At 49.6% G+C, this 11777-nt stretch overlaps 1 protein-coding gene across 1 annotated transcript; it reads right to left on the reverse strand.

The window, feature by feature from the left end:
• Window positions 1–1172: 1172 nt before the first annotated feature.
• On the reverse strand, window positions 1173–10007 carry PHF23 (PHD finger protein 23). Its single transcript, XM_061589992.1, has 5 exons — window positions 9629–10007; window positions 8236–8267; window positions 7452–7544; window positions 4245–4932; window positions 1173–2694 (listed from the first exon to the last, which is right to left on the reverse strand). The coding sequence occupies exons 1-5, from the start codon at window positions 9891–9893 to the stop codon at window positions 2450–2452; spliced, it is 1323 nt and encodes a 440-aa protein (XP_061445976.1). The 5' UTR covers window positions 9894–10007; the 3' UTR covers window positions 1173–2449.
• Between the last annotated feature and the right edge of the window lie 1770 nt (window positions 10008–11777).

The following is an 11777-nucleotide window of genomic DNA, read 5'->3' on the forward strand; positions in this document are numbered from 1 at the left end:
TAGTCAAGTACATGTATTGTCTACAGCAGGGGCTCCCAAACTGTGATCCATGGACCACCAGTGGTCCACGAGTTTCAGCCAGGTGGCCTGTGGCTTTTATGTAAAAATACATTTTAAAACATTAAAAAATCCCACGGTGCAAAATCCTAGCACAGTGCATTACAATTGCTACAAAAGGCAGGGGGGAAAATGTTAAGCAGTCTGCCAAGGCCCCCAGCAGTTTTCAAGTGGCCCATGGGGGGGGAAGCTTGGGGACCACTGGTCTACAGTGTACACCGACAGGCAGCAGCTCTCTTGGGTTCCAAGCAATAAGGCTTTCCCACCCTGCCTGGAGATATTGGGGGATTAAACCTGGGACCTTTTGCAAGCAAAGCAGATGTTCTGCTAATGACCTAATCCAGAATGCTGGACTAGAAATCTAAAGTGGTCACACTGGAATCAAATAAACCTCAATTCATAGCATGTTGTGCGGAAATGTGTGTTACACATGCTGTATGCATGATGTGTGTGTGCACTTGTGTAGTCTACACACACAGGGCTGTGGAGTCAGTCATGGAGTCGGAAGCAATTTTGGGTGGAGTCGGAAGAAATGTACCAACTCCGACTTCAAAATAAATTTTGATTCACAAATTTTTTAAAATATAAATTCAAAATGTCAAAGAAGCTTCCTATGAAGTCAGCTGTAGTTGAGCATTTCACCATAACTCAAGATGGAAAACATTTTGTGTGTCGGTGTATGACACAGGACCCAGATGAAGACAAATGCTGTAATGCCAAGATCAGCGCATATTCAGGCAGCGATAAAAACGCTCCTACGAGAGCTTCCAATTTAAAAAGACATTTACGGCCCTTTCCAGGGCTGTGGAGTTGGAAGCAATTTTGGGTGAAGTTGGAGTCGGACAGTAGAAAAATAGAGGAGTCGGAGACAAAGGTTTGGCGTACCGACTCCACAGCCCTGCACACACATGCACACGAGTGTGGTGTGTCCATGCCCACTTCAGCCACACCCGCCACTGACATGTGACTCTTGAAGGGCTTGCCAACAGTGAATATATTCCTCAGGGCAAAAATGCTTAGCCACCCTTGGACTACATGAACCTTCCATCCAACCAGCTACACCAGTCCGTCTCTGCCTCCCCAAGCAGTGCTGAACATGAATGAAGATCACAGCCTTCTGTACAAACGCAAAAGGGTCCACATCTTTTATTTACATTTGAAAACTCTGCCATGTATACAGTTTCAAATATTAAAACAAAAGGGTGTAACGGGTGAGGTGGAGGTTAGAAAAAAATCAGAAGCCAACCAGAAAACCCCACCGATCAGAACAGCTAACCTCAAATGGGGAACAGGTAAGGGTGGGATTTGCACCCAGAACGGGAGTTCCGAGAGGGACAGAAATTCTAGTTGGGGACTTCCTGGTTTGTTTGGTTTTTTAAGTGGGTATATAATTCTTTATTACACCCAAACTCTGTCTAGCCCTCTGTGTTGGAACCTCAGTGGGAGCAGTCAGAAAACACTTACAAATAGGTTGTCCCTTTTTTATTTTGAAGCCAGCAAAATTGCAAGGGTTTTCCTGACCAAGTTCACCCCCTCAAATCCCTTGGAGGTTTCTTAATACTGGGGAATATACAAAATCCTTCTATTTTCTCCCAGAATTATATATATTATTCAATTTCAATGGGGACAAATTCACTTGGCCCCTCCAAAAGGAAAAAAAAGGTTTAACAGAAAGAAAAGTACTTTTTTTTAAAATCCCAGCTACTCCCACGCTCTTTCTTGGGCTGTAAACCCAAGTATTCCCTCAGTAGGAACTCTGTGCTCCTCACCCCTGCATCAGGAGGCATAAAACAAATGTCAGTGTTATCAATTAAAAAAAAAAGTCTTCCAACTTTGAGGGGGAGAAAAGAACATTCAAGAAAAAAAACCCTTTTGCATTCGGTCTATTTACATGTGAACTTTACTGGGGCAAGGGAGGATGGGAGGTGGTGGGAAAGCTAGAACAAAAACCAAGGGATGCCTCTACCCCACCCCTTTCCCTAATGCCCTCTCTGTCTCTCCCCCAAACATGACGGGCGCCCCAGCACATGAAACAGGAACCTTCCTGATAGTTTCGTTCCAAATTACTGCACGTCGCGTTCAGCTTCCTAATGACATTCTTATTCAGAGAATATGGAGGTGGATTAGGATCAACCCTCAAAGAAGAGGAGTGGGTTTGAAGTGAGGGGCTCGTAACTGCCAGCCAGAATCTGCCTGTAGGGGCAGCCTCCCCCACCTCCCTCCTGGGTGCTGGGACTATCACCACCTCAAATACCCCAAGCACCTCTTTTTCTGCCTCCACGGAACTGAGGCTCGTTTTTGGATACCAATCCAGAGCAGACACCCTACTCTGGTCCAGTCTTTTGCCCCTCTGGGATGGAAGCCCAGTACAGAGCCACCCTCCTGTCCTGAGCTAGGGTTCTCCACCTCCTCTGGATGCAACGGCAATGGCTGCACCGGGAAGTGTGGGTGGCGGTGGCGGCAGCTTGCGAGAACTTTCTTTACACTTCTGACAGTAGAAGATGTCGGGAACGTTGGTCTTCTTGATCTTGGCGCAGGAGAGGTGGATCCAGGTGCCACACTGATTGCACTCGATCATGGGCCGACCTGCAAATGGCTTCTGGCAGTAACAAGTGATGAGGTCCCACGAGTCATCCCCTGGAGAAGCAAAGAGAGAAATTCACGCATCTACAATCTACATGTTTTGCTTGGTTATCCACCTTCAAATTAATCACTACCAGAACCTCAACTTTTGCTTTAAATCTTCCCCCCGCCCCAACTTTCTAGTCCTGGTGAAGCTTGAGAATCAAATGAGTGGGGCTGAACAGCTGTCAGGGTACAATGCCTGCCCCTGGCATTTACACTCTGCTCAGAAGGAGAATAAAACTATGCCAAAAATATACATATGGAAGACAAATTACCTGTGTAAGTCAGGTTACATTCACAGTAAGTACCCACGGAAAGTGGTAGGGATGGTTGCTAGAATATGGGGGTGGGGAAAATCCCAGATAAGAACAACCCAGAAGTCTGCACCTGTGTTTCTTTATAAATATGCAACATATGAACTTGAATCTGGGATAAACCCTAGTCTCAATGACCCGTATCAGTTCATGCACCCCACTAGATTAAGAGACGGTGAGCAGAGAGACTGCTGCCTTGCTGGTGGGCTGCATATTGCAGCATTCCCTAACCTGGTGTCCCTCCAGATGTTCTGGGCTACAGCTTTCATCAGCCTGTGTCGGGGGGCTGATGGGAGCTGTAGCATTACATTTCTTAAATGCCTTTTCCTGAGAAAGACTTAAGCCATCTTTCAGCAGATTAAAATACACAAATTTGAAGAGAAGAACACCACCTCACCACCCTAGCAGGACAAAACATCACGGACAATAAACTAAAAAAAAGGCCTTGAGTTGCAGCTCCAAACAGCTGGGGGGTTTGAGGATAGGAAAGTTTGGCACAACATCAATGCTTGCCAGGATACTGGCAATGAATGCTGGACGAAGTGGACCTTGGACTGATTCACGAAGGCCCTTTTCAATGTTGCTGAACACTCAGGATCATTTACACACAGATCAGCAATTTATTCATTATATTTTTAATCTTCCAGAGATCTCACTTGAACTGCTATTACAAGCTGTGTGCACACTTCCACTGTGTAAGTTTAACACACTTCCGTGCATCAGGAGGATTCTGTGGGACAACAAATGGGGTAAGCAGAGCAGGTCGGCGCCCTCCCCCCTGCTAAACTGTTACATAGAATTCACATAAAAATGAAAATAAACATTGTTACACTCCACATATTTTTGGAGGGGAGGAGCATGTGGAGGTGCAAAAGGTAACAAAAAATTGGAGCCTGATAATATGCAAGATTGATTTTTAATCCCACTCAGCCCACTGCTCGTCTCCTCTGAAAGTCTAAATTAAATTAAAGTGCATCCTTTAATTAAAATACACAAGATAAGCTAGAGATACTGAATGACGCTCGCTCTCTTTCACTCCCCCACCCCAAATGATTTGCTGAAACTAATGGCTATCGTTCAGGTTGGATATTCTAGGGGAAATGCAGTATATAAATAAGCTAATTATAACTAGACAAAATCGCCATGTTTCCCAGGCCGAGACAGAAAAGGGGAGTATTACTTTCCCAACATCAAGCTGTGTCTCCCCCTTCCGGGAACCCCTCTCCGCCCGCCTGCCCTCCACCTTACCTGATTCCACCATGATGTCCTCATCCATGACCCTCATCTCGCCTTCGCTGGAGCTGCCTTCCCCATCTTGGCTGGTCTCCGTACTGAGACCCCCCTTTCCTTCCGTGTCCTCCAGCTTTATGGGGAAGCTGGCAGCCAACAGCTCTGGAGGGGCCTGCACAGAGACCAGTGCTGTGGCCGTCCCCCCCTCCTCCCCTCCTGGTCGCAGAGGTGCTGCCACCGCCCCATCCTCCTCCTCAGAGTCCGTCTCGCTCAGGGAAGCTTTGTGTTTCTTCTCGCAGCGCTCGGCCTTTTTCAACTTCCGCTTCTTGCTCTTTTTGATGCGTGAGCGCTTCTCCCCCACTGGGTCGCCCCGGTTCCGCTTGGCACCCCCTGTCTCCAGAGCGGCCTTCCGGCTCCGCTTGTCCTTCTTCTTATCTAGGCCCCCCTTTGGCCCCGCCAGTGGCGGCTGCTGCTGCTTGCTAACAGGGTCCAAGTCAAAAAGGGAGTCCTTGAGTTTCATCTTCTCCAGCAGCGAACTGTCAGACTTGAGCCGACGGAAAGCCGCTTTCTTTTTTGAAGACTTGGCCTTCTTCACAAAGGTCTCGATGGTGTGCAGGTCTGAGTGTGTTGATTCCCAGCCATCACTGTCCACCACACTCTCTGGGCGGATGGGAGAGTTTGAGCCGGAGGGTGTCCAGTCATTTTCCTGCAGAGGGAGTGGGGGTTGCAGAGAGAAAGCATTAATTTCTTGGGCTACCTTTCAGTAATGTAATGACCAGTAATGATTTGAAAGTTAAAGAGGGAAGCACAAAAGCAGGACTATATCTGAAAGTCAAGAAGACTAAAGTAATGACAACAGAAGATCTACGTAACTTTAAAGTTGACAATGAGGACATTGAACTTGTCAAGGATTATCAATACCTTGGCACAGTCATTAACCAAAATCAGAAGAAGGCTAGGACTGGGTAGGGCAGCCGTGAGAGAACTAGAAAAGGTCCTCAAATGCAAAGATGTATCACTGAACACTAAAATCAGGATCATTCAGACCATGGTATTCCCGATCTCTATGTATGGATGTGAAAGTTGGACAGTGAAAAAAGCGGATAAGAGAAAAATCAACTCATTTGAAATGTGATGTTGGAGTAGAACTTTGTGCATACCATGGACCGCAAAAGGGACAAATAATTGGGAGTCAGAACAAATTAAACCAGACCTGTCACTAGAAGCTAAAAGGATGAAACTGAGGTTATCATACTTTGGACACATCATGAGAAGACCTGATTCACTAGAAAAGACAATAATGGTGGGAAAAACAGAAAGGAGTAGGAAAAGAGGAAGGCCAAACAAGAGATGGGTTGATTCCATAAAGGAAGCCACAGACCTGAACTTACAAGATCTGAACAGGGTGGTTCATGACAGATGCTATTGGAGGTCACTGATTCATAGGGTCGCCATAAGTTGTGATCGACTTGAAGGCACATAACAACAACAACCTTTTACAGGTACATATGAAGGGGTTGGGTGTTTTGTGCTTGTGTGGTTGCAACTGTGAGACCCTTTCTACCAGAGTGGCTTCTAAACTTGACTGTCTAATCATATAGTCTCTAAATTACATCTTAGGTTGAACCAAGACAGTTACAGGACAGGAAAGGGAGAGGCTAGTATGTGAAGAGCTTGAGACAAGATGCATTCCCTTTGGAAGGGCGGGATATAGATAAATAAAATAAATAAAAAGTTGAGGTTTCCTAGAAAGCAAGGAAATTATTCTAAGATTCACCTCACCCCAACGCCAGAGCAACTGTCGGCACAGCACACCAACATGCACACACAAATCCAGGGAAGGGCCATAGGTCAGGGGTGGCGCATCTGCTGTGCGCACAGAAGGTCCCAGGTTCAGTGCTGGTATCTCCAGGGATTGGGCTGGGAATGTCCCCTCTCTGGACCCCGGAGAGCTACTGCCAGTCAGTGTAAATAGAGAACTAGATAGGTCAATGGCCTGACTTGGTACAACTTCCTTTCCCTCCCTCTGCAGTTTACTAACTGAAAGGGACGGGCAGACAGACAGGAATGGGTACCGAGGGAAATCAAAAGAGAGAAAGCAAGAAAAATGAAGCCATTTTGCAAAGATTGGGTCAGTATGGGCAGGCCCTAATTTATTGATACTATTAGTATTGTGAAGATTAAAAATAAACAACATGTTTTTATTTTCTATTTTTTATGTATTTAGTTTTTAAACAACAGTGGAGCTCTTTATTAGCCTCCATATCCCCAACTACACAAAAATTAAGTTCCCCTTGCACAAAAAGCGTTCAGTGGTGTATTAGACTAAACTCTGACTCGAGACAAACAATGATGAGGATTAAATTCTGGTGTAAAAGATTTTTCAAAACAGGGAACACAGAACATCCTGAGAGCTAACGCAACTCAAGTCTGCCACCACTGACCCTTTTGCAGCACAATGCATAAACCAGCGCTTAATTGCAAAACAAGAGATATGGGGGCTCCAACTACCATCCAATGGACAAGCTCTGCCTCCTAAAAATCCCAGGTGTGCAGGGATAGCCTGGGCTTACAAAGCTCTGCTCATTGTCCTTCAGCCCTAAACTGGCATCTCCCAAAGCTGAATGAAGCCAGGCCCTAAAAAAGGCTAAGCCCGTGCAAGCAGGTTCAAGTTAATATGCCCCACGAAGGGCAGGTTCATAGTACGGAGGTAGGACAACAACTACAGTTCCCAGCATGCACTTTGGGAACCCTCTGGAGCTGTGCCGCATAACAAGCCAGGACATGTCCGCCCCCTTGCTTCCATAACAGTTGCCTACACTTCCCAGCATGCAACATGCCTTGGTCTCTAAGCAAAATGGCCATGCCTCAGAGCATTCTGGGCCTTGTAGTGTCCACAGGCAGTTGCAGCAGCTTTCAAGGGGCTCTGGCTGACAAAAACTGACAGGAAGCATAGCTCAGGTTTGGAGCATCAGAAGAGCATTGCGGAGTAAATGCACTTTTAAAAAAGGCGAAGGCACTGAACCAGTTTCTATTTAACAACAGATTACCTAGCATGCTTCTGGAAAGTTGGCGGGAAAGGACCCCCCACCCCAAAAAAGCTTCCTGATAAGATATAAAACTGCTGTCTTTCACACTGAGTGGATCTATATTTATGCACTTTAAAAGCCATTACGACAAAAGGGAAGGGGGGGGGAAGACTCTCTTTTGAAAATGCAAACTAACCTCCTTAGTGGAAGGGATGTAGCCTGCATAGGCCAGGACAAAACTGCAGAACTTGTTGAAGTCCTCAATAGTCCGCCGTCGCTTCTCTGGAGGCTAGAAAGATGGGAGGGGGAAAGACAAGGGGGATTAATACACACAGAGATAACCCCCAGTCACCCACAAATCTCTCTATAGGTTCCCTACACATCCTTTCCTAGGGCAAGAATTTAAGCAACTACACAGAATCACATGTCCTACACAGCTGGACTGGGGTGAGGGGAGATCGTAAGGTAAAGCTGTTGAAAGAGGCTAAGGGGGAGAGCTTGGCAATCCCTTACTGTAAAAACCTTGTCTCTCTTCACACACACCCCACCGGAGCCACAAGCTAGAAATGCAAGTCAGAACTCCCAGGACACACGAGCAAGCATTAACGGGTTGCACACAGAAAAGGGGGGGGAGAGAAAAAAAATGGAGGAGAGCCAGAAGCGATTTGGTCTCAGCCGAAACAGGGGAGGATGAGAGCAGCTTGCTCCATTTTAAGCTAACCAGAGGGGAAAGGTGCACGCTGGGATGTTGCAACCAAGACTTTTGGCCTCCTCCAGGGCCATTTTGCTGCCTTGCCGAGTGAGCGAGTGCGCAAGCGAGCAAGCCACAAGGCCGAGGGAGGAGGAGGTGGGTGTCCTCAGGAAGAGGAAGGACCCCCATAATAACAAATGGGCCACAGAACGGTCATTCATACACACACAAACAGGTTCAAAGTAGGAACTATCACCCCCCCCCAATAAAACACTGTTGTTGTTTTTACCTGTGTCTCTGGTTTGAGGTTTGGAGGCGGATCTGGGAAAACAAAAACCGGGAAGGCTCAGTTGAGGAGTGGGTGGGTGTGAGCGTGAAGGGAGACTTCAGCAGCACCCCCCCCTCGCCCTGAAGCAGGCCGCCTCCCAAGAAAAGGAACACTTCCCCAGTATAGACAGGGGTCCACCCCTCCCCAACAGACAGTTCCCATAACACAGTTGCGGGATGGATGCTCCCAGCCCCAAAGAACCCCCAGAAGCCTCCTAAATTCCTATTTGTGGGAGGGGGCTGCTCCGCACGGCCTCGCTCCTGTCCAGAAAAAATTGCCCCCCTCTCTCCATGTGCCTGCTTTAGACCCTTCCCTAAATTTTCACTCCACTAACATCTCTCTTGGTTTACGCCTACCCCCCCACCAGCAATTTCAGCTCAAGGCAATGCGGTGCCTCCCTGATCTCTCCTCCACCACCCCCATCATTCCAGGGAAAGTGCCCTCCCCCCAAAGCCTGAGCAGCATTCAGGATCACAGGCAGACACCCCGCCATTCCCATACGGAAACAGAAAAGGGGCCGCTGGATCTCCACAGCCAGACCCCCCCCCCGCCGCCTCCGCCACTGTCTGCCCCTCCCTTGCCGGACTCCTGGCTCCCAACCCTCCGCTCCGATACCTCCATGCCCCTGCCCCCCCTCGCCTGCGACCTCCAACTCTTCCCCCCTCCCCTAATACTTCCCCCCTCAAGCCTCCCCTTCCGCAGCCTGCCCCGCACCAGCCCCCCCTCCACGTGCTGGGCAGGGCCCTGCTTTCCCCTCCCCCCTCCAACTTTCTTCCTCGCTGACCCCCCTCCGGTTCTCTCCCGAGTCCAGCCCCCCCCGCTTCCCTTTCACCTCGTTCTTTCAAGCTGCTCCCCAACAACACAGCCCCCCCAAGAAGCCTCCTCCATCTTACCTACCTCGACCCCCCCAGGAACCCCCCCGGCTCCCCTTCCTTGGGCTCCCCAACCCCTTTTTTCTCCTCTCCTCTCCCCTTCCCCCCACCCCAATACCAACTCTCTTCCTCCTCCGTTGTTTCCCCCCCACAGCTCGCTCCTCCTCCCCCCTTCCCCGGCCAGGCTCCTTCTGGTCTGACAACACCAGCCCCCCTCCCCCCCCGGAGCCCTTGCCTCTTTCTTTACATTCTCCCTCACCCCCCCCCGCGTCCAGCCCTGCTCTGTGGGCTACGCTTCTCCCCCCCCAAAAGCACCCTCACCCCTCACCCCCCCGTAACTGTGGGTCTTCAGCCTCTCCCCTTGTCTCTGTCACTCTACCCCCCCCCCACGGAGGGCTCACTCCGCCCGGCTCTTCCCCCCTACCCTGCCCCCCCCGGCACCAAATGTGGGTCCCTTCCTCCCTCCGCTCCTGGCCCTTTACCTTCAGGGCTGGGCTCCGCCATAGCCGGCCCCCTGCCCGGCCGGCAGGCCGCGTGTCCGCCCGTCCACCCCGGTGCCGGCGGGGCTCGGCAGCCCGCCACCTCCTCCCGCGACCCCGGGCGCCCCTCCTCGCTCTTTCGTCCGGTGCCGCCCGACTCCGCTCCTTCTCCTCCTGCTCCTCCTTCGTCTCCTTCCCCCTCCCAACTCGCTCCGAGCCCACGGCCCCTCCCCTTCTCAGGCCTCCGCCGCAGAGCATCTCGGGACATGGAGTCCCGCCCGACGCATGGCTCGGCCAGGCGGAACGCGAGGGACACGCTAAGTCCCGGCAGGCGCCGCGCCACGCCTGCGCGGATGGGGCCCGCCCCGCCTTTTCCTGGCAAAATCCAAAATGGACGGGAAATGGGAAGGAGGGCATGGTGGGTAGTGTGGTCTTCGCGGCCCGGAACAGGAGGAAGGGGGAAAAAAAAGAGGTCTCGGGTTGAAATAAAGGATCCTGGGAGCGGTAGTTTCGTTAAATAAATAGTAAAGGGCAACGATTACAAACTATGCGGTGGTTTAAAAAAGAACACAAAAGGATGCTCTTTGCCAAACAGCCTCCTGTAGGGGGTGGGGAAGGGCTCTCAGCAATTACTAGGGCAGTAAGCCAGTGAGGTGTAGTGGTTAAAGTGCAGGACTACGACCTGGGAGACCAGGGTTCGAATCCCCACGCAGCCATGAAGCTCACTGGGTGACCTTGGGCCAGTCACTGCCGCTCAGCCTCAGAGGGAGGCAATGGGAAACCCCCTCTGAATACCGCTTACCATGAAAACCCTATTCGTAGAGTTGCCATATGTCAGGATTGACTTGATGCCAAAAATTGAGGTCAAAAAATGAGCTCCACCACCACCACCCTTCTTGAAAGGGCAGCACCGATCGCCCACTGCTTTTGCATCAGCAGTGGGCATGACTGACTTGCAAGACTGCAGCTGGTTTCCACATACAAATATGGAGAAAGGCAGAATCTCTCAAGCAATGGCTGTCCCACAGTACATCTCCTGGGACAGGGAATAGGTTGTTTTTAATAGTTTAGTTTGCCAGAATCCCTCAGCAAAGTGAAAGTGAAAACCCACCAATTTTACACATGCCGCAGGAGGAAGATAACTTGCAGGCAGATCTGAATGCAAAGACTTCTGATTACAAACCTTTTGGCTCTTCAGCGGCTGGACCCTAAAATCTTCACTCCTGAACCATTTCCCCCTCCTTCAACTCTCCTGTAGGCATGAAACTGAATGGCTGTACTAGCTGATATTTACATCTCCATAACAAGATGGGGAAACCACAGCAGGTTCTTGATGAGGATCAAAGAAGCGTGAAGAAATGCAGCTGACTGACCCCCACATAGAAGCTGCTGCCTGGTCAAACTGCAGTCCCTTTCTTCTTGATCCAGAGATGTGAAGGCGCCCATTCTGACAGGCCACTACGTCCTCGGGTGTGTTTTTAAGTCTGATGTGTGTCTAATAAAATAATGTTAACTCCAGCAGTTGCATGCTTTTCTACACCAGTGCAGGCTGTCAAGGAAAAGTCACTTGTTCTGGATCTCATAAGGAGAGAGGTGGGAAAGGTATGATATGTGCCTTGCAAATTAATCAAACAAAAAGTACCAAACTCCCCAGAGGAAAAGTAAGGAGTTCCTTGAATCCACAACAATGAAGACCTCTCCAGCAAATGAGGTTATCTTTCTGCTGCTGATCAAAACCATCCTGCCTTGAAGAGCATTCATTCAAACCCAGAGACCATGCTTCTGCCCTAGGTTTTTAGGCCGACCCCTGCCAAGTATACCCACCCCTAACGTGACAGCCCATCGCCCAAAACATTCCCTATAGAATCTAGTAGCTATCATCCTGCTAAGAAGGACCCATCCACTACTTCTCAGTTTATAGCAGTAATCTATTGCAGTCACCCCCTCCATGTACCCGGTAGATGCCCATGCACACAGCTAGGATCCAGCCTGCAAACAGTCCATGCCTGTTTTTTAAAGTAACCAAGACCTTTTTCTTCCCCACACATTTGGCAACCCACTGTTCCCAACCAAATCCCCAACCCATGCCTACAACCTAACCCCACAGTTAGGGATTCACTCCCCAAATATTTGCAGGTATGGATTCCAAAAT

The sequence above is a fragment of the Rhineura floridana genome, chromosome 11 (assembly GCF_030035675.1).
Source record: "Rhineura floridana isolate rRhiFlo1 chromosome 11, rRhiFlo1.hap2, whole genome shotgun sequence".
Taxonomy (NCBI): Eukaryota; Metazoa; Chordata; class Lepidosauria; order Squamata; family Rhineuridae; genus Rhineura; species Rhineura floridana.

Bases quoted from the DNA above. Each gene is read 5' to 3' on its own strand.
- PHF23 (XM_061589992.1), bottom strand. From the start codon at position 9,893: ATGTCCCGAGATGCTCTGCGGCGGAGGCCTGAGAAGGGGAGGGGCCGT. The intron at 4,933-7,451 runs GTTAGTTTGCAT...CTCCCTCTGCAG, and splicing joins ACATCCCTTCCACTAAGGAG to GAAAATGACTGGACACCCTC. The intron at 2,695-4,244 runs GTAAGGTGGAGG...TTGCTTCTCCAG, and splicing joins GGACATCATGGTGGAATCAG to GGGATGACTCGTGGGACCTC.